General features: G+C 38.0%; 1 protein-coding gene and 1 long non-coding RNA gene across 3 annotated transcripts in view; both read right to left on the bottom strand.

Annotated features, from left to right (window-relative positions):
• Positions 1 to 6,749: 6,749 nt before the first annotated feature.
• Positions 6,750 to 11,826, bottom strand: LOC138327349 (zinc finger protein 311-like). Of its 2 annotated transcripts, none has more exons than XM_069273376.1 (2): positions 11,626 to 11,826; positions 6,750 to 10,284 (listed from the first exon to the last, which is right to left on the bottom strand). In XM_069273376.1, exons 1-2 carry the CDS (start codon positions 11,753 to 11,755, stop codon positions 8,039 to 8,041), a joined length of 2,376 nt encoding a protein of 791 aa, XP_069129477.1. In that variant the 5' UTR covers positions 11,756 to 11,826; the 3' UTR covers positions 6,750 to 8,038. The 2 variants fall into 2 exon arrangements, with proteins under 2 accessions (XP_069129477.1, XP_069129478.1); XM_069273377.1 differs by having other exon boundaries at positions 11,592 to 11,719.
• Positions 11,827 to 14,906: 3,080 nt separating this feature from the next.
• LOC138327348 (uncharacterized) overlaps positions 14,907 to 23,973 on the bottom strand; it is a 153,897-nt gene continuing 144,830 nt past the window's right edge. The window contains exon 2 of the long non-coding RNA XR_011209035.1: positions 14,907 to 14,946. This is a non-coding gene — a long non-coding RNA (uncharacterized lncRNA). The remainder of the gene's footprint in view (positions 14,947 to 23,973) is intronic.

Here is a 23,973-nt window from a genome sequence, read left to right as displayed (position 1 = left end):
AACCAATCCACTACTATCACCAATCGACGGAGGGCTAGTGTTAGAATATCAGACACCTTAACCAATCCACTACTATCACCAATCGACGGAGGGCTAGTGTTAGAATATCAGACACCTTAACCAATCCACTACTATCACTAATAGACAGAGGGCTAGTGTTAGAATATCAGACACCTTAACCAATCCACTACTATCACTAATAGACAGAGGGCTAGTGTTAGAATATCAGACACCTTAACCAATCCACTACTATCACTAATAGACAGAGGGCTAGTGTTAGAATATCAGACCCCTTAACCAATCCACTACTATCACCAATCGACGGAGGGCTAGTGTTAGAATATCAGACACCTTAACCAATCCACTACTATCACCAATCGACGGAGGGCTAGTGTTAGAATATCAGACACCTTAACCAATCCACTACTATCATTAATTGACGGAGGGCTAGTGTTAGAATATCAGACATCTTAACCAATCCACTACTATCACCAATCAACGGAGGGCTAGTGTTAGAATATCAGACACCTTAACCAATCCACTACTATCACTAATAGACAGAGGGCTAGTGTTAGAATATCAGACACCTTAACCAATCCACTACTATCACTAATAGACAGAGGGCTAGTGTTAGAATATCAGACACCTTAACCAATCCACTACTATCACTAATAGACAGAGGGCTAGTGTTAGAATATCAGACCCCTTAACCAATCCACTACTATCACCAATCGACGGAGGGCTAGTGTTAGAATATCAGACACCTTAACCAATCCACTACTATCACCAATCGACGGAGGGCTAGTGTTAGAATATCAGACACCTTAACCAATCCACTACTATCATTAATTGACGGAGGGCTAGTGTTAGAATATCAGACATCTTAACCAATCCACTACTATCACCAATCAACGGAGGGCTAGTGTTAGAATATCAGACATCTTAACCAATCCACTACTATCACCAATCAACGGAGGGCTAGTGTTAGAATATCAGACCCCTTAACCAATCCACTACTATCACCAATCGACGGAGGGCTAGTGTTAGAATATCAGACACCTTAACCAATCCACTACTATCACCAATCGACGGAGGGCTAGTGTTAGAATATCAGACACCTTAACCAATCCACTACTATCACCAATCGACGGAGGGCTAGTGTTAGAATATCAGACACCTTAACCAATCCACTACTATCACCAATCGACGGGGGGCTAGTGTTAGAATATCAGACACCTTAACCAATCCACTACTATCACCAATAGACGGAGGGCTAGTGTTAGAATATCAGACACCTTAACCAATCCACTACTATCACTAATCGACGGAGGGCTAGTGTTAGAATATCAGACACCTTAACCAATCCACTACTATCACCAATCGACGGAGGGCTAGTGTTAGAATATCAGACACCTTAACCAATCCACTACTATCACCAATCGACGGAGGGCTAGTGTTAGAATATCAGACACCTTAACCAATCCACTACTATCACCAATCGACGGAGGGCTAGTGTTAGAATATCAGACACCTTAACCAATCCACTACTATCACCAATCAACGGAGGGCTAGTGTTAGAATATCAGACACCTTAACCAATCCACTACTATCACCAATCGACGGGGGGCTAGTGTTAGAATATCAGACACCTTAACCAATCCACTACTATCACCAATCGACGGAGGGCTAGTGTTAGAATATCAGACACCTTAACCAATCCACTACTATCATTAATGGACGGAGGGCTAGTGTTAGAATATCAGACACCTTAACCATTCCACTACTATCACTAATCGACGGAGGGCTAGTGTTAGAATATCAGACACCTTAACCAATCCACTACTATCACCAATCGACGGGGGGCTAGTGTTAGAATATCAGACACCTTAACCAATCCACTACTATCACCAATCGACGGAGGGCTAGTGTTAGAATATCAGACACCTTAACCAATCCACTACTATCACTAATCGACGGAGGGCTAGTGTTAGAATATCAGACACCTTAACCAATCCACTACTATCACCTATTGACGGAGGGCTAGTGTTAGAATATCAGACCCCTTAACCAATCCACTACTATCACCAATCGACGGAGGGCTAGTGTTAGAATATCAGACACCTTAACCAATCCACTACTATCACCAATCGACGGAGGGCTAGTGTTAGAATATCAGACACCTTAACCAATCCACTACTATCACCAATCGACGGAGGGCTAGTGTTAGAATATCAGACACCTTAACCAATCCACTACTATCACCAATCAACGGAGGGGTAGTGTTAGAATATCAGACACCTTAACCAATCCACTACTATCACCAATGGACGGAGGGCTAATGTTAGAATATCAGACACCTTAACCAATCCACTACTATCACCAATGGACGGAGGGCTAGTGTTAGAATATCAGACACCTTAACCAATCCACTACTATCACCAATCGACGGGGGGCTAGTGTTAGAATATCAGACACCTTAACCAATCCACTACTATCACCAATCGACGGAGGGCTAGTGTTAGAATATCAGACACCTTAACCAATCCACTACTATCACCAATCAACGGGGGGCTAGTGTTAGAATATCAGACACCTTAACCAATCCACTACTATCACCAATCAACGGGGGGCTAGTGTTAGAATATCAGACACCTTAACCAATCCACTACTATCACCAATCGACGGAGGGCTAGTGTTAGAATATCAGACACCTTAACCAATCCACTACTATCACCAATCGACGGAGGGCTAGTGTTAGAATATCAGACACCTTAACCAATCCACTACTATCACCAATCAACGGAGGGCTAGTGTTAGAATATCAGACACCTTAACCAATCCACTACTATCACCAATCAACGGAGGGCTAGTGTTAGAATATCAGACACCTTAACCAATCCACTACTATCACCAATCAACGGAGGGCTAGTGTTAGAATATCAGACACCTTAACCATTCCACTACTAACACCAATCAACGGAGGGCTAGTGTGAGAATATCAGATACCTTAACCAATCCACTACTATCACCAATCAACGGAGGGCTAGTGTTAGAATATCAGACACCTTAACCATTCCACTACTATCACCAATCAACGGAGGGCTAGTGTTAGAATATCAGATACCTTAACCAATCCACTACTATCACCAATCAACGGAGGGCTAGTGTTAGAATATCAGACAACCTTACTACATTCCACTAGTGTTAAATATCACCCTAATCAACATAGAGGGCTAGTGTTAGAATATCAGACACCTTAACCAATCCACTACTATCACCAATCGACGGAGGGCTAGTGTTAGAATATCAGACACCTTAACCAATCCACTACTATCACCTATTGACGGAGGGATAGTGTTAGAATATCAGACACCTTAACCAATCCACTACTATCACCAATCGACGGAGGGCTAGTGTTAGAATATCAGACACCTTAACCAATCCACTACATCATATTAATTGACGGAGGGCTAGTGTTAGAATATCAGACACCTTAACCAATCCACTACTATCACCAATCGACGGAGGGCTAGTGTTAGAATATCAGACCCCTTAACCAATCCACTACTATCACCAATCAACGGGGGGCTAGTGTTAGAATATCAGACACCTTAACCAATCCACTACTATCATTAATTGACGGAGGGCTAGTGTTAGAATATCAGACACCTTAACCATTCCACTTCTATCACCAATCAACGGAGGGCTAGTGTTAGAATATCAGACCCCTTAACCAATCCACTACTATCACCAATCGACGGAGGGTTAGTGTTAGAATATCAGATACCTTAACCATTCCACTACTATCACCAATCAACGGAGGGCTAGTGTTAGAATATCAGATACCTTAACCAATCCACTACTATCACCAATCGACGGAGGGCTAGTGTTAGAATATCAGACACCTTAACCATTCCACTACTATCACCAATCAACGGGGGGCTAGTGTTAGAATATCAGACACCTTAACCAATCCACTACTATCACCAATCAACGGAGGGCTAGTGTTAGAATATCAGACACCTTAACCAATCCACTACTATCACCAATCGACGGAGGGCTAGTGTTAGAATATCAGACACCTTAACCAATCCACTACTATCACCAATCAACGGAGGGCTAGTGTTAGAATATCAGACACCTTAACCAATCCACTACTATCACCAATCGACGGAGGGCTAGTGTTAGAATATCAGACACCTTAACCAATCCACTACTATCACCAATCGACGGAGGGCTAGTGTTAGAATATCAGACACCTTAACCAATCCACTACTATCACCAATAGACAGAGGGCTAGTGTTAGAATATCAGACACCTTAACCAATCCACTACTATCACCAATCGACGGAGGGCTAGTGTTAGAATATCAGACACCTTAACCAATCCACTACTATCACCAATCGACGGAGGGCTAGTGTTAGAATATCAGACACCTTAACCATTCCACTACTATCATTAATGGATGGAGGGCTAGTGTTAGAATATCAGACACCTTAACCAATCCACTACTATCACTTATAGACAGAGGGCTAGTGTTAGAATATCAGACCCCTTAACCAATCCACTACTATCACCAATCAACGGGGGGCTAGTGTTAGAATATCAGACACCTTAACCAATCCACTACTATCACTAATAGACTGAGGGCTAATGTTAGAATATCAGACACCTTAACCAATCCACTACTATCACCAATGGACGGAGGGCTAGTGTTAGAATATCAGACACCTTAACCAATCCACTACTATCACCAATGGACGGAGGGCTAGTGTTAGAATATCAGACACCTTAACTAATCCACTACTATCACCAATCAACGCAGGGCTAGTGTAAGAATATCAGACACCTTAACCAATCCACTACTATCACCAATCGACGGAGGGCTAGTGTTAGAATATCAGACCCCTTAACCAATCTACTACTATCACTAATCGACGGAGGGCTAGTGTTAGAATATCAGACACCTTAACCAATCCACTACTATCACCAATCGACGGAGGGCTAGTGTTAGAATATCAGACACCTTAACCAATCCACTACTATCACCAATCGACGGAGGGCTAGTGTTAGAATATCAGACCACCTTAACCAATCCACTACTATCACCAATAGACAGATGGCTAGTGTTAGAATATCAGACACCTTAACCAATCCACTACTATCACCAATCGACGGAGGGCTAGTGTTAGAATATCAGACACCTTAACCAATCCACTACTATCACCAATCGACGGAGGGCTAGTGTTAGAATATCAGACACCTTAACCATTCCACTACTATCATTAATGGACGGAGGGCTAATGTTAGAATATCAGACACCTTAACCAATCCACTACTATCACTAATAGACAGAGGGCTAGTGTTAGAATATCAGACACCTTAACAAATCCACTACTATCACCAATGGACAGAGGGCTAGTGTTAGAATATCAGACACCTTAACCAATCCACTACTATCACCAATCAACGGAGGGCTAGTGTTAGAATATCAGACACCTTAACCAATCCACTACTATCACCAATCGACGGAGGGCTAGTGTTAGAATATCAGACACCTTAACCAATCCACTACTATCACCAATCAACGGAGGGCTAGTGTTAGAATATCAGACACCTTAACCAATCCACTACTATCACCAATCGACGGAGGGCTAGTGTTAGAATATCAGACACCTTAACCAATCCACTACTATCACCAATCGACGGAGGGCTAGTGTTAGAATATCAGACACCTTAACCAATCCACTACTATCACCAATCAACGGGGGGCTAGTGTTAGAATATCAGACACCTTAACCAATCCACTACTATCATTAATTGACGGAGGGCTAGTGTTAGAATATCAGACACCTTAACCAATCCACTACTATCACCAATCAACGGAGGGCTAGTGTTAGAATATCAGACCCCTTAACCAATCCACTACTATCACTAATAGACTGAGGGCTAATGACACCTTAACCAATCCACTACTATCCAATGAGGGCTACAGACTTAACCAATCCACTACTATCACCAATGGACGGAGGGCTAGTGTTAGAATATCAGACACCTTAACCAATCCACTACTATCACCAATCACGGGGGGCTAGTGTTAGAATATCAGACACCTTAACCAATCCACTACTATCACCAATCGACGGAGGGCTAGTGTTAGAATATCAGACACCTTAACCAATCCACTACTATCACCAATCGACGGAGGGCTAGTGTTAGAATATCAGACACCTTAACCAATCCACTACTATCACCAATCGACGGAGGGCTAGTGTTAGAATATCAGACACCTTAACCAATCCACTACTATCACCAATCGACGGAGGGCTAGTGTTAGAATATCAGACACCTTAACCAATCAGCCACCAGGACCCACAGACTGAGGGTTATCAGACACCTTAACCAATCAGCCACCAGGACCCACAGACTGAGGGCTAAATTAGTTGTGGAATGTCAGACAACCTTACCACTATGTATATAGCTAAACCACCCATAGGCAGAGGGTTAGTTGTGGAATGCCAGACACCTTACAGGACCACAACGTTTCTTAAAAAAACCCATTAATAACATCAGAAATTTATACTGATGGCCTAAGATGAGGTTAGAAAACCAAATATATCTATGCAAGATTTCCTGCTTAATACATGATAACAGTGGAGAGTCATTTTGCTGCTATGCCGTCTGGCGCAGTGATAGTCAACTACCGCGCAGTATTTAGGACAGTGGCGGGAAACATAAGACAACCTGCGTTTTAAAAATTAACATTTTATTAATTTTAATCAAATTGTTCCGAAAGTGATGATACATGTAGTATTAATGCTAAGCTAATAACTTTTGCGACAAAATTATCAATCTTGTTTTACATTCCTATTTTTGAAAATTAACAGCCGTTTCGGAAAGGTAGTGGGCCTTTAACCAAGTGGCCACCTGGACCCATTGGCAGGGGGGATTAGATGTGGAATGTCAGACACCTTAACCAATCAGCTATGTCTAACATCCTTAAAAACTCTGACTCTTTAAAGCCCCCAATTAGTTGTAACGTGCACATGCCTATTATCATGAATCTTAAGCGTTACGTATGTATTAGGGACTAGCATGAAGATCTTTTTACATTTTCAAGAAACTGTTACAAAAGAATATTATCAAAATGAAATTTTCTCATAAGTATACTACCGGATAAACTTCATAAAGAAAGAAAGACATTGGTATGTTATCTATATGTGGATAAATTATAGGGGATATTACTGATTTTAAGAAATGTGTAAATTTATAAAAAAAAATCATATGTGTTTACACAAACTTCACACACACCAAATTAACTGATGCCTATAATACACACTGAAGCATGATGGGATATTCACAAGATGACTGCATATATCACATCTATAAGATATATTGTAAAGCGTAAAAATGTTTACTAAATGTATACACGAGTATAAACTTATATTCGCATGTTTAAATTGCATAGAAGTAATGATGTACCTATCAAAATATCTAATATTTCTTTATTGCTTACAAATCTTATTCATATTGCCTGAATATCCTTATGGGAACCAAAAGTGACCACAGTATGTCGAGTTCCATAGGAACAATCCCAGTACTGACATAGTGAAAGGAAGGGAAGCAACATTAACACTGATAGATAGAAAGAAACAACATGTGATATTTAGGCTTATTGTATTGCAGTGAACTTATTATAATTTCAAAAATCACTTAAACCATAAAATAACATCCTGATTACAGTAAAACACGGTTATAACAAACCTCTGGGGACCGATAAAATCAATTTGTTTTAAGCATAGTCTATTATATTCATATTACAGGTATATTATAGGACCTTGATGAGGAATGAAAATTACTCTGTTACAACCATAAATTTGCTGTAAGTGTGTTCGTTATAAACATGTTTTATTGTATCTATTTTTCTATATAATGCTGATTTGTTTATCAATTCTACATAAGTACGGATTTAAAATATAAAACCTGATGAAATAATATGTGACACTGTAACTGAGAATGACCCAGTTTTATTTCTAGGTCACGTTGTAATACTGGCGAGGAGCTCTGTGTCCACGATGATATCTTCACGCCACACACTCGAGTCTTTTTGGAGCTTATGTACAAGGATGACATGGCGACGTATTGTTGAAATAGAATTGAAAGCCTGGCCACAAAGTTTACATGAGTATGGCTTCTCTCCACGATGGATGATTTCATGGCGCCGAAGCGATTGCCTCTGTGTAAAACCTCGACCACAATGTCCACAAAGAAATTTCTTCTCTGAGTGAATTGCCTGATGAATGGTCATACATGACTTCTGCTTGAAGGCCTTACCACAGATTTTACATACAAAGTTCTTGGCTGAGGAGTGGATGAGTTTGTGTGTGGCTAGAGATTTCTCGTACCCAAATACTTTACCGCACTGATCACACTGATGATCATAGATCCTCATGTGGATGATCTTAGTGTGTTCTTGTAATGCTGCTTTAGAAGAAAAGGTTTTATGACAAATATAACAAAAGTGTTTCACTTCTCGCACCTCTCGGTCAAACTCGGACTCAGGTTCGTGTTTACGTTTAACGTGAGTACGGAGAAGACTTGGATTGGCGAAGGACTTATCACAAGAAGAGCATGGATACACAGGTTTTACGTAGTTAGGTTCATGGGACTTCACATGTAGTTTCAAACTTGTGTTGACTTTATATCGCTTGCCACAAATGTCACAGGAGTATTTTGGTGGATTATGGATCAATATCCGATGTCGCTTCATATCAAAGAGGCTTGGATATGTTTTGCCACAAATGTTACAATTTGTTGCTACATTTAGATGAGCTCTGCGATTGTGAGCATAAAGACTTTTCCGATCCTTAGCTACGAAATCACAGTCAGGACACTTAATATTTGTATCAGGACCAGTAGTCTTTCGCGGTCGACCTCGCTTTCTTTTTCCGTCAACAGGAGGCTCTTTTGGCTGAGCTTTCTTTCCTTTTTTCTTTTTAGTGTACCGCTTTAGTGGTCGTTCCACCCTCCTTTTCTTGTACTTCCTTTTCTTCACCTTGACAGAAGCAACACTTTCTTCTGACTCCTCCGAATCATTTTTTTCTGCCTCTGAATGTTCCGTGTCTGAATCTAAATGATAATCTGCATCCTCCCCTTCGTTATCATCTTCCTTTTCTCTATCCTCTGGTTCACTTCTGTCATTCTGGCTTTGCTTGGCATCAGGAGCAGTTTCACTGATTGTTTCTGTAATAGTCTCTGACACCATAGTATCAGTTGGGGTTTCCTGGATTTTTTTCATTATGGTTTCCTCCTGTTCGTTTTCAACTTTCACCTCTGCCTTTCGACCTTCATTTTCAGTAACTTGATCAGAAGATCCTGTGTTTTTTTCACTCTCCTGAACTTCACTTATTTGGCTAAATGTATTTGTTAGGGATTCTTTTTCTGGTAAACAATGGCTAGACTGAGTTATTTCCCCTTGCGGGGCGAGATTTCCCCCTGAAATGTTGGTCGCCGTATCTAATCTATTAATTGGTCCTTCTACATATTGTGTGGCGCCCCCTGTTGGTGTAGAACTAGTAGTAACAGGAGGTAGCCCAAAGCTGTCTCCAACATTCAATGGGTTTTTGTCATTTATATTGGAAGAATGCGGTGGCACATTAGAGGTGTATGGTCTGTCCATTATGTTGGACGGAGTGAATGATCGTTCCCGATTATCAAAGTGTCTGTCCATCATGTTCCCTTGAGAGTATGGTCCTATCCTTGGATCATAATGCCGATCACCACTATATCCATGTGTGTAATGTCCACCCCTTGAATCATAAAATTTGTCTCCATTGTTTGTCGGCATGTATGACGCTGCCCTAGGATCAGTCATGTTACCAGCATATAAATACCATCCACGGTTATCGTAGTTCCTATTGGCTGCCGTTCCTGGTGTGTAGGGACTGCTCCTACTATCAAAGAAGCGATCACCATTATTGGCGGACGTGTATGGACTAATCCTGGAGTCATAGTAACGGTCAGCTGGGTTCCCTGAGGAGTAAGACCGATCCCCTAGATCTGCTTGGTCCCTCATTACACCATGGCCATCACGTATACTAGGATCCGTAAGGTTCGGGTCTGGAGTCATCATACGTTTGTTATGTGCTATCTTCAGGTCCTTCGCTGGCGAGTAAGCACTGGATACCATGGCAACTGCCCCGTATATGGCCAAAGTGTTTTCGAGCATACTGTGGACGAAAGTCATTTGAGACCAGTCCCCAACTATCTCAAAGCTGCTGTTCCCTGAAATAGAAAAATAAAATATCTAGTTATTGATTCAACATAACCTGAATAGTTGTATGTAGATGGTGTCACAATGGTAAATATGTTAAAATGGTAAAATGATATAGTTGTGTCATCTGTGAATATATACCGGTAAATTCTTTAACTTTTAACCATATATATAGTGAGCTATGTAATTTATGTCCAAAATCTGGACATATAAAAAATTCAGACATGGCCCATCTCGTCAATAGTGCACACTGAAGACTCCAAAGCGATCTTAGCTTTTGACTTTGTCAAGCTTATTTTAACAAGAACTATTGTCCAGGAGGCCATGCAACTTAAAGCCAAATGCTGCCACAAACGCTCCCCATTTTGTAACAAAGGGGCATAGCTCTTGGAGGTATCTTGTTTTTTGACGTAGATCACACACAACTACACATGTTTAACGATTATTGCCAGCAAGTTGTGTTGAAATCATTCCAGTATTGTTTAGGAAAAGTAGCTTCTGTATATATATAAATAAAAAAGTAGAAACATGTTAGTTTAGATTTAGCGCTTTCATCATGTTCTTCGGATGCTTAACAACATAAGATGACGTCATGACAGTATAGTCATTGTATATTGTGATGATAACATATTAAGGGAGGTAATTATACATATAAAAGTTGATTGATACAATTACAATAAACGATTCAGTTTCGGTTTCAGAGCTCTAATAAATTGTTTTTCTTGTTCTTTTCTTTGGATAGTATTATTATTTAACATTTTACAGAACGAAAATATAGTAAACCTTTTCTTTCCGCAAATGTACATGTCCAAATGTTCACTTAAGTTTATTTTCCTGTATTCCGGTACATTGATATGTTGTTTGTGAACACGGACACGGGCCCTAAGTGTATTACTGATCTCTCCAATGTAAAATTCCTGACATCAATGAATTGACATTAATTTCTGACGCAGAAGCTAAAATTAAATCATTTTGCATATGTTTGGTGTTGTAACCTTTTCTAAGGCCATCGTTAGATATTTTCTGATGTTATTAATGTTTTAAAGAAACGTTTATGTTTTGCTCCGGAAAGGTAGATCTAGTGGGCCTTTAAAACATGGGGTAAATTTCCTATACAATACAGTACAATAGGCAGGTTCCTTGATAGGCTTGTGTCAATGAGTTGTGTGTTTACGTCGAAAAGCAAGTGCTTGATTAATCGAACACTCGCTTTAGATACAGGAGTCGATATATAGTAATACTATTTAGACATAAATCGGCCAATTTATTGACAGGCAAATGTGTTCAAATATATAGAATAAAAAAAGAGCAGACATACAAGATATCAACACCAAACAGGCCCTCACACGTACCCTGGTTCACAATCCGAGTGCCTGTCTCTTCACAAACAGATTCCAGCATTTCTATGAAGTTAAAATGCTGAGGAAATTTGGCGACAAAGTCACTGGATATAGCTCCAGTCACTCTGGAGAAAATGACCATGTTGATTTTGACGCGACAGGTCTTTCCACAAAATGGGAAGCCTCCTGCCTTGGCAGTCGGAAAAGTAATTAAGCACTCAAGGGAGACTACTCTTGCTCGTAGAAATTTTTTAAAGAGGAATACCCCTAACATTTTATATTTTTAAACGACATAAAATAAGGCATTGTTGAAGAAACATTACAAAAATAAACCCGGAATCATATCAATATTTGTTAGTCCACATAATGTTAATTATAGACATGGAAATTCCAGACTTGCCAACCCTCGATTTTGAACCGCCATTTTAGGCCATTTCAATAAGTCCAAATTCTTTAACATTCACAATGTCAGTTTCCAAGTATGCAGAAATGCCACACGGTCGTTATTATCTTAAACAAGAGGCCCATGGGCCATAATGGTCACCTAGATATTTGGTACAAATTAGTTATGTAATTTACTAGCCAACTGATGTCTTTTGTACATGTTCACGAAATAGGAATATTGATTATTATCATTATTTTGATTTACTATTGCAAAGGTCAATAACTCCATTAACAAGTTAGAGTCGAATCAAGCTTATTTTCAAACTTGTTCGAGATATTTCCGATTTTAGTCTAATTAATACAAAGTTTCATGAAGATGACTGAATATATATATTCAAGTTATTGTATTCACAAGGTCCAATAATAATAGACGTCGCACGACAGATGATGAAGGATGACAAACAAAATACTAGGCTGTTGCAATAGGTCACCATGTCCTATGGTCAGATTACTTATAAACATACCAAAACCATACCAATATCTACTAAAATCCTGTAAAATGTTCTAGGAGGAAAACAAGGGAAACCAAAGAATAATTCAATTTTTTAAAGGTTTGGGTTTTTTTATAAGCTGTATTCCTCCCTTACTTTTACCATCAAAATGAGAGATTAAATCTCTGTCAAAATCAAATGCATTTTGGTTTTTATAATTTTCTTTTCGTTTAACATTTTATCTGGATGTATACAACTGGAATGAAAATATCACTTTTGATATTTTCACTCGCCTTTGACCAAACAGAATGCAGCATTAAAGTGAAAATATCATTTGCTTGTTAAATCATTATTTTGCACACAGAAATGACGTCATATTTTTGTGCAGAAATGTGACGTTATCCTCACAAAAATATGACGTAATAATTGCAAGGGCAAATAACTCTGTATTTTGAACAGCTATCTGAGTGCAATTATATATTTTGCATTTGCAATAATTGCTATCTATATACCAAACACACAACAAATACAATTACAGATGTAGCGTAATCAGACATTTTCACCCCAAATACAATTTTTTTTTTTTTTTTTATAATTTTTTATTTTTTTTTTGCGAAACAATATATCAATTTTACAATAATCAAATAATCATGAAATATGAATTTAGTTATCTTCCATGCACGTCTTTCACTCTGCCATTCTTTCATTCGTCAGTATAATTACATTGTTTGGGGTTTTTTTTGAAAGAGAGGGAGGAGGGAGAGAAAAGATAAAATAAAGACCAAAGAATTGGGAAGGAAAGAATGAATAATAGGATGAACTAGAAAGGAGAGATTGTGAAGAATAATAATTAAATGTATAGATATATTCTTATATGAAAAATAATGAATAAACAAATGAAAACATGAGTAAAAAAAAAAGTAAAGAAAGAATAAGATAAAAAGAAGGAGAAAAAAAACGTAGGCAAGATGTTAGAAAGACATTTTTTTTGATAGTGACAATTGCATTAAAAATTACTGCTCAACATCCCGATCAAAAGCAAGCATGACACATGTATGTATGACAACAAATATATATATTTTCTATTTTAATAAAAGATATTTACAACTGTAAGGGATTCGTAAGTTCTATTTACTTTATCCATTTTTTCCAATCTTAAGTAAATTTTTTTAAATTTTTTTTCTCCTTTTCCATAAGCTATATATCTTTGAACATAATAATAATCTTTAATACAGTTTAAAAAAGCCATCACATTTAAAGAACCATGTAAACATCTTGTTTTATAAATATAGTGTTTGATAAATAGAACAATTTCATTATCTATTCTTTGATATATGCCGTTATGATTAATTTATTCGAAAAGCATTGTTTCTTTATTAATTGCAAATGGTATAAACAGAATATCTAAAAGACTTTCAAAATTTGCTAATAAGTTCTGCATGAACTTCAGAGCATTCCCAAAATAGATGAGTGATTGTCTCCCTTTCTAAAGCACATAACAAACAGTGAGGATCATTAGAGAGACCAATTTTACAAAGATAAGTGATAGTTGTTAATATATAGTGGTAAATTCGGAACTGAAGCCACTGAAGTTTAGTATTATTGGTAGAGATGAAGAGCATATTGTATATGTCTTTCCATGTTTCTTGATCGTAGTCAAAAGAGAATCCCCATTTAACTTGACCAGTTATTACAGTATTATTTTTGACAAGTGCTCCATAAAGATCTTGGACTCCACAAATGTTTTTCAGTATAATTTCAAGACTAAAAAGAATAATTGGATAAAATAATTTTTCAATTGGTAAATTTACATTCTTCAGATACTTTTTAATGCTGGATATCAGTCCATGATATTGAAGATAATTACTTATTACACCATAAATATTACAAAATTCATCATATGTAAGGAAAGAACATGGAGAAACACTTTTTACCAGGTCTTGTATAATTGAAATTCCCTATTTCTAAACCATGATTGGTAGAAAACAGTTTTATTTCCAACAATAATGTTTTTATTGTACCAAATTGGTGTCTTAAGAACAGAGTGCTTTTCTGCTTCTAATTGGTTATCCTTTAATCTTAGTTTGAACCATGTTGTAAATACATCCTTCCAAAAATCATTTTTACAATTAGATAAAATTTTATTCAGATATTCACTTCCACAGTTTGAAAAATAAAGAAAGTTTACTTTAGTTTTTAGAATCATTTGCCATTTACCATTTGATCTAAAAATTCTTCTTATCCAGCCTATTTTTAACAAGTCTATAAACGATGAAAGATGAATCATTTTCAAACCTCCATCTATATAATTCTGGATAATTACATCTCGCTTAACTTTATCCGAGTTACTATTCCAAAGAAAATTAAAGAGAACTGTGTTCAGATGTTTTAGAAAATTTTCGTCAGGATTTGGAAGTGCCTATATCAACAAGAGGCCCAGAGGGCCTGTATCGCTCACCTGGTTTGTAATGCCAAGTAATGTTCTGAATACAGGTTCATTGTTTCTTTTCTGAAGGAATTTTAATATTAACCTCTAAATCCCCTATTGGGCCCCACCCCTCCCGCCCCCAGGGGGTCAGAGCCAAAATTTATACAAGTTCTGTTCCCCTTCTTCCAAGGATGTTTGTGGCAGAATTTGGTTACATTCCATTCAGAACTCTATTACAAGTGGCGATTTAAAGGATTTACCTCTATTTCCCCTATTGGGCCCCGCCCCTCCTGCCCCGGGGGACCAGAGCCAAAATTTATACAAGTTCTGTTCCCCTTCCCCCAAGGATGTTTGTGGCCAAATTTGGTTAAATTCCATTCAGAACTCTATGACTAGTAGAGATTTAAAGGATTTACCTCTATTTCCCCTATTGGGCCCCGCCCCTCCTGCCCCCAGGGGAACCAGAGTCAAAATTTATACAAGTTCTGTTCCCCTTCCCCCAAGGATGTTTGTGGCCAAATTTGGTTACAATCCATGTAGAACTCTATGACTAGTAGCGATTTAAAGGATTTACCTCTATTTCCCCTATTGGGCCCCGCCCCTCCTGCCCCCGGGGGACCAGAGCCAAAATTTATACAAGTTCTGTTCCCCTTCCCCAAAGGATGTTTGTGGCCAAATTTGGTTACATTCCATTCAGAGCTCTATGACAAGTAGCGATTTAAAGGATTTACCTCTATTACCCCTATTGGGCCCCGCCCCTCCTGCCCCCGGGGGGTCAGAGCCAAAATTTATACAAGTTCTGTTCCCCTTCCCCCAAGGATGTTTGTGGCCAAATTTGGTTACATTCCATTCAGAACTCTACGACAAGTAGCGATTTAAAGGATTTACCTCTATTTCCCCTATTGGGCCCCGCCCCTCCTGCCCCGGGGGGGACAGAGCCAAAATTTATACAAGTTCTGTTTCCCCTCCCCCAAGGATGTTTGTGGCCAAATTTGGTTACAATCCATGCAGAACTCTATGACTAGTAGCGATTTAAAGGAAATGTTGACGGACGGACGGACGGACGGACGGACGGACGGACGGACGGACGGACGGACGGACGGACGGACGACGGACGGACGCCGCGCCATGACATAAGCAAATAAAAAGATGATTTAATTGAGAAATTAAGAGAGATTTTATGATACACACTCTACCAATAGGAGATATTTTCCTTTTGTTCCATGTTTGTATTAAGTTTTTTAGTTTACATAATTTTTTATCGAAGTTCAATTTTGGTATTTTATGAAGATCAACATGAAAGTCAATACCAAGAAGTGTAAATTTAGTAACTCCCCATTGCAAGTTCAAGCTTGGAATAAGTGTATCACTACTATACTTTTTACTGCCTATTCAAATAACTTGGGATTTTCCTGTATTTATTTTAAGTCCTGAAATTTTGGCATAACTACTTAATTCTGTAACAGCTGCCTTCAAAGAGTTTTCAGATCCATCAAGTATTAGAGAAGTGTCATCAGCATATTGAGAATTTAAAATACTACAATTTTCTATATTTATACCAATAATGTTTCTGTTATTTCTAATACGAATATTAGCTAAGACTTCCGCACAGATGATAAATATATAAGGGGCGATTGGATCGCCTTGACGGCAACCGCGCATAATATTAAAAAATGAAGACAAATTACCTCCTTGATTAATTGCAGAGCTAGCATTATGATGTAAGACTTTTATCCAATTTCTTAAACTATTTCCAAAATTAAAATATTTCAGAGTTTTATCAATAAATTTCCAGGAAACAGAGTCAAAAGCTTTTTCAAAATCATTAATTAACAACATCCCAGGGATATCATATTCCTCAGTGTATTGCATAATGTCATAAATTAATCTTGTATTTTCTCCTAAATATCGTCCCAGGTCATGCCAAAAACAAGAGGCCCATGGGCCTTAACGGTCATCTGACTATTAGTACAATACAACATAATCGTTTAAAGATTTTAGCCTATTTGACCACTGTGACCTTGATTGAAGGTCAAGGTAATTCATTTGAACAAACTTGGTAGTCCTTCATCCCAGCATGCTACATGCCCAATATCAGTACCCTGGGCCTTCTGGTTCTTGAGAAGAATTCATTTAAAGATTTTAGCCTATTTGACCCCTGTGACCTTGAATGAAGATCAAGGTCATTCATTTGGACAAACTTGGTAGCCCTTCATCCCAGCATGCCACAGGCCTAATATCAGGTCTCTAGGCCTCATAGTTATTCACAAAAAATTGTTTAAATGATTTTAGCCTATTTGACCCCTGTGACCTTGAATGAAGGTCAAGGTCATTTATTTGAACTAACTTGGTAGCCCTTCATCCCAGCATCCTACAGGCCAAATATCAGTACCCTGGGCCTTCTGGTTCTTGAGAAGAAGTTGTTTAAAGATTTTAGCCTTTTTGACCCCCGTGACCTTGAATGAAGGTTAAGGTCATTCATTTGAACAAACTTGGTAGCCCTTCATCCAAGCATGTCACAGTCCCAATATCAGTACCCTGGGCCTTCTGGTTCTTGAGAAGAAGTCGTTTAAAGATTTTAGCCTATTTGACCCTCGTGACCTTGAATGAAGGTCAAGGTCATTTATTTGAACAAACTTGGTAGCCCTTCATCCCAGCATCCTACAGGGCAAATATCAGTACCCTGGGCCTTCTGGTTCTTGAGAAGAAGGTGTTTAAAGATTTTAGCCTTTTTGACCCGCATGACCTTGAATGAAGGTCAAGGTCATTTATTTGAACAAACTTGGTAGACCTTCATCCCAGCATGCCACAGGCCTAATATCAGGTCTCTAGGCCTCTTAGTTATTCACAAGCAGTTGTTTAAAGGATTTTAGCCTATTTGACCAGTGTGACCTTGAATGAAGGTCAAGGTCATTTATTTGAACAAACTTGGTAGCCCTTCATCCCAGCATCCTACAGGGCAAATATCAGTACCCTGGGCCTTCTGGTTCTTGAGAAGAAGTTGTTTAAAGATTTTAGCCTATTTGACCCTCGTGACCTTGAATGAAGGTCAAGGTCATTTATTTGAACAAACTTGGTAGCCCTTCATCCCAGCATGCCACAGGCCTAATATCAGGTCTCTAGGCCTCTTAGTTATTCACAAGAAGTTGTTTAAAGGATTTTAGCCTATTTGACCCTCGTGACCTTGAATGAAGGTTAAGGTCATTCATTTGAACAAACTTGGTAGCCCTTCATCCAAGCATGTCACAGTCCCAATATCAGTACCCTGGGCCTTCTAGTTCTTGAGAAGAAGTCGTTTAAAGATTTTAGCCTATTTGACCCTCGTGACCTTGAATGAAGGTCAAGGTCATTTATTTGAACAAACTTGGTAGCCCTTCATCCCAGCATCCTACAGGCCAAATATCAGTACCCTGGACCTTCTGGTTCTTGAGAAGAAGTTGTTTAAAGATTTTAGCCTTTTTGACCCTCGTGACCTTGAATGAAGGTCAAGGTCATTTATTTGAACAAACTTGGTAGCCCTTCATCCCAGCATGCCACAGGCCTAATATCAGTACCCTGGGCCTTCTGGTTCTTGAGAAGAAGTTGTTTAAAGATTTTAGCCTATTTGACCCTCGTGACCTTGAATGAAGGTCAAGGTCATTTATTTGAACAAACTTGGTAGCCCTTCATCCCAGCATGCCACAGGCCTAATATCAGGTCTCTAGGCCTCTTAGTTATTCACAAGAAGTTGTTTAAAGGATTTTAGCCTATTTGACCCTCGTGACCTTGAATGAAGGTCAAGGTCATTTATTCGAACAAACTTGGTAGCCCTTCATCCCAGCATCCTACAGGGCAAATATCAGTACCCTGGGCCTTCTGGTTCTTGAGAAGAAGTTGTTTAAAATTTTTAGCCTTTTTGACCCCTGTGACCTTGAATGAAGGTCAAGGTCATTCATTTGAACAAACTTGGTAGCCCTCCATCCCAGCAACCTACACGCCAAATATGAGTACCCTGGGCCTTCTGGTTCTTGAGAAGAAGTCGTTTGAATAAAAAGTTTACGCACGGCGCACGGCGCACCGCGGACGGCGGACGGCGCACGGCGGACGGCGCACGGCGCACGACGACGGACGGTGCATGATGACAATAGGTCATCCTGACCCTTCGGGTCAGATGACCTAATAAAACCCGTCTGGTCTGAATTTAAAATTTTACCCAAAATATTTTTAATCCTGTTAGCTATTTTTTTTTCTTGCTGCTGCAGAAGTTTTGTTATTGAAATTCTCTTTAAAATATTTTTACATTATATCTGGATCTGTGGACAGTGAAATGTTTATTACTAATTTGATAGTAAAAGTTTTAATTGTAAATTATTTCTTGTGGCAAATATATTCTTTTTGTGATGTAAAGAATATCAAAAGCGAGTTACGGCACTTATGCACTTAAGTTTCAAACTTTGCAAACACATTTGAAATTTTTTTTTTTTGCTTTTCTTGTTTTTGCATTTTCCTGGCTTTATTAGTTACTGGTATGTGGTTTGCTCTAATATCAAAAGTTTAAGTTAATTCCTACAAAATCAATATAGAGAAAAAAATAAAATGAATGACCTATTTTTGTGATAAATTTAGAATTAACACAAAGCTGAATACAACCCAGAAACAAGAGGCCCAGAGGGCCTGTATCGCTCACCTGGTTTGCAATGCCAAGTAATGTTCTGAATACAGGTTCATTGTTTCTTTTCTGAAGGAATTTTAATATTAACCTCTAAATCCCCTATTGGGCCCCACCCCTCCTGCCCCTGGGGTATCAGAGCCAAACTTTATACAAGTTCTGTTCCCCTTCCCCCAAGGATGTTTGTGGCCAAATTTGGTTACAATCCATGCAGAACTCTAGGACAAGTAGCGATTTATAGAATTTACCTCTATTTCCCCTATTGGGCCCCGCCCATCCTGCCCCTGAGGGACCAGAGCCAAAATTTATACAAGTTCTGTTCCTCTTCCCCCAAGGATGTTTGTGGCCAAATTTGGTTACAATTCATGTAGAACTCTATGACTAGTAGCGATTTAAATGATTTACCTCTATTTCCCCTATTGGGCCCCGCCCCTCCTGCCCCTGGGGGGTCAGAGCCAAAATTTATACAAGTTCTGTTCCCCTTCCCCCAAGGATGTTTGTGGCAAAATTTAGTTACAATCCATGTAGAACTCGAGGACAAGTAGCGATTTATAGAATTTACCTCTATTTCCCCTATTGGACCCCGCCCCTCCTGCCCCCGAGGGACCAGAGCAAAACTTTATACAAGTTCTGTTCCCCTTCCTCCAAGGATGTTTGTGGCCAAATTTGGTTACAATCCATGTAGAACTCTATGACTAGTAGCGATTTAAAGGATTTACCTCTATTTCCCCTTTTGGGCCCCGCCCCTCCTGCCCCCGAGGGACCAGAGCCAGAATTTATACAAGTTCTGTTCCCATCCCCCCAAGGATGTTTGTGGCCAAATTTGGTTACATTCCATTCAGAACTCTATGACTAGTAGCGATTTAAAGGATTTACCTCTATTTCCCCTATTGGGCCCCACCCCTCCTGCCCTATAGGGACCAGAGCAAAACTTTATACAAGTTCTGTTCCCCTTCCTCCAAGGATGTTTGTGGCCAAATTTGGTTACAATCCATGTAGAACTCTATGACTAGTAGCGATTTAAAGGATTTACCTCTATATCCCCATTGGGCCCCGCCCCCTCCTGCCCCTGGGGGGTCAGAGCCAAAATTTATACAAGTTCTGTTCCCCCTCCCCCAAGGATGTTTCTGGCCAAATTTGGTTATAATCCATTCAGAACTCTATGACTAGTAGCGATTTAAAGGAAATGTTGACGGACAGACGGACGCCGACGGACGCCGACGGACGACGGACGACGGACGCCGCGCCATGACATAAGCTCACCGGCCCTTCGGGCCAGGTGAGCTAAAAAATGTTTTTGGAAAGCAAAAATTAAGTGTAAATATGCGCGGGAACCCAACTTAACAAATGTGAATAACAAAATATACACAAAACTATTTCTTATTAGATATGTTTTATTTTCAAAAAATAATGCTTATCACATATTAATACATTATTTATGTATTTAATCAAAAAATAATTCTATTTCTAACATAATGGTATTATATCATCACCATGGTTACCATGCAGGTAAGTAAACAGAAGATTTAAAAGGTAAGCTTCAGAAACAAGCACTTGATTTATTGCAATTCATACTATGCAGATTTCGTATGCAATACCAATGAACAAAAGAACTAACAGAAAATATAGGATTGCATAAAAAATTGACATATATTTTTATGTACTTTTGAGATTTATACTCAATATAAAATACAACTAAGTACATGACTATTTGTACTTTCACAAAACTCCTGTTTTAACTTCTAAATGTAACATTAAACATTACCTGTCACAACTCTACATATAACAAGTCTATTATGTGCATTTATATTGCATTTTATCAAACACTTGCAGTGCTGATATTTATCCATATTTATCCAAAGGGATCATTATAATAAAAGAAAGTGTTGTCACTGGAACTATATAGTTCTGGTAACTAGTTCTAATACCCAATAATATAGATGTACAATTAATGGAGAGAGAACTCAGATAGACACACATGCAGTTTCAAGTTAGAGTATATCAAATGAAGTCATGGCCAGACACTGGAATGTTGATAAAACACTAGCTTCTGGAGGGCTTATTAGAACCATTATAGTCTATAAACTAATTAGCAAAATCATTCTGGAGGGTAGTGAAGGTTGAAAGGATAAATGGCAGTGCAAAAAGGTCAGAGAACTAAACATTTCTCAAAAAATTTCTAACACCTGAATATAAAACAAATATTAATGCTAATCACAACCTAGTGACATTTATTTCATTCGATATGATCAATAAATCATATAAATTAAATATAATCCAAACCTTCTCCAGATTTTCCATAGAGTTATGATATATAGTTGACAACTTTAGTCTGTAATCTGATACATATGCAGTTGTATTCTGTACACAGAAAGAAGAACACATATATAAAAGATATTCAAAACCAACTAGCTTTCTAGTTACAAATAAAATATGAAATAGAATACAAACTTCACCTCTAGAACTAAAAAGTTTAATCTCAAAAATGGTGAACTATAGTTGACTTGTAATTTTGGTGAATAAGTAAGATCTGCCATCCCCCCTCCCCTCGTTATCCAGCACTGCTGTCTAGTAACAAGTTTGTGGTATCATCAATAACAACCTTCTAAAGTAGCAACAAGTAACAAAATAAATGGGGATTCTACCCCTCCAAAAACAGTCACTAAATAAATGGCAATTATACCCCTTTAGCTTACATTGTCTTAATATAACAATTGTATTTCTCTCAAAACAAATACATTTGTAAATGGAGATCACACCATGGTGATAAAAATAAACAAATCAGTTAAACCTTGTTAACTCAAAGTATTTAAACTATAGGTTATGTATACTAAAGCATTGATGTCACTATTTTCTCTATTGTGACATCACTATAATGTCTGGTTTTCGTGCCATTCTCAGAATTTTTCTTCACAGAAGTATAAAGAAAAAGAATCCACCATGCAATCATAAAGTTGTATTTAGTATGAAAACCAAAAGAATAAATTATACCTTCCGTTTTTACAGATTTTACCAGTTCTATGAGTTTGGGCTAACAAGGTTTAATTGTATATGAGAATGAGAACAATTTGTAAATGATTATGAATAAAACATAACATGAATGGAATTCTTTTACATTGCATTATAACAAAATGTCATTATAGCTTTAGGCTGCAATATCATGTTCAGACAAATATCATGGAAGTTACTCGTATGAATAATTCACCAGTCTTACTCGTCCTACAAGGAAATGAAATATTTCTAAAAGTTATCTTACTCGTCCTACAAGGAAATGAAATATTTCTAAAAGTTATCTTACTCGTCCTACAAGGAAATGAAATATTTCTAAAAGTTATCTTACTCGTCCTACAAGGAAATGAAATATTTCTAAAAGTTATCTTACTCGTCCTACAAGGAAATGAAATATTTCTAAAAGTTATCTTACTCGTCCTACAAGGAAATGAAATATTTCTAAAAGTTATCTTACTAGTCCTACAAGGAAATGAAATATTTCTAAAAGTTATCTTACTAGTCCTACAAGGAAATGAAATATTTCTAAAAGTTATCTTACTCGTCCTACAAGGAAATGAAATATTTCTAAAAGTTATCTTACTCGTCCTACAAGGAAATGAAATATTTCTAAAAGTTATCTTACTCGTCCTACAAGGAAATGAAATATTTCTAAAAGTTATCTTACTCGTCCTACAAGGAAATGAAATATTTCTAAAAGTTATCTTACTCGTCCTACAAGGAAATGAAATATTTTCTAAAAGTTATCTTACTCGTCCTACAAGGAAATGAAATATTTCTAAAAGTTATCTTACTCGTCCTACAAGGAAATGAAATATTTCTAAAAGTTATCTTACTCGTCCTACAAGGAAATGAAATATTTCTAAAAGTTATCTTACTCGTCCTACAAGGAAATGAAATATTTCTAAAAGTTATCTTACTCGTCCTACAAGGAAATGAAATATTTCTAAAAGTTATCTTACTCGTCCTACAAGGAAATGAAATATTTCTAAAAGTTATCTTACTCGTCCTACAAGGAAATGAAATATTTCTAAAAGTTAAAGTCACAGTGGTAGATAACAGATTATTGCAGAGAGCTTGTCTGTGATATTCAGGATCCACTTCAATTTTCTTAAACAGATTTCCTCAAATAAAAGAAAAAAAAGTAGTTCTAGATCTGTTTCTATAGATATTGGGAAAGTTAACAAACAGCAGGAAATTTAGAAAACTTAGGATCAAACCTGTTGACTTCACTTTGATATTGATCAGAAAAAGTTTGTCTATTACAGAGAGACTGGATTTTTTTCTTCAGTAAAACAATGTATTACTACTACATCCAAATCCCCTGTGAATGTACATGTGTAGGCGTAATGAGCAAGATAATAGATCATCCTATTCTGTCTCTGCAAATAAGTGACAAT

This window comes from Argopecten irradians, chromosome 7 (assembly GCF_041381155.1).
Source record: "Argopecten irradians isolate NY chromosome 7, Ai_NY, whole genome shotgun sequence".
NCBI lineage: Eukaryota > Metazoa > Mollusca > Bivalvia > Pectinida > Pectinidae > Argopecten > Argopecten irradians.
The sequence above is the reverse complement of the archived record's forward strand: the minus strand, read 5'-3'. Positions and strand labels throughout refer to the sequence as shown.

Bases quoted from the DNA above. Each gene is read 5' to 3' on its own strand.
- LOC138327349 (XM_069273376.1), bottom strand. From the start codon at position 11,755: ATGGTCATTTTCTCCAGAGTGACTGGAGCTATATCCAGTGACTTTGTC. The intron at 10,285-11,625 runs GTACGTGTGAGG...TTTCTATTTCAG, and splicing joins CACTCGGATTGTGAACCAGG to GGAACAGCAGCTTTGAGATA.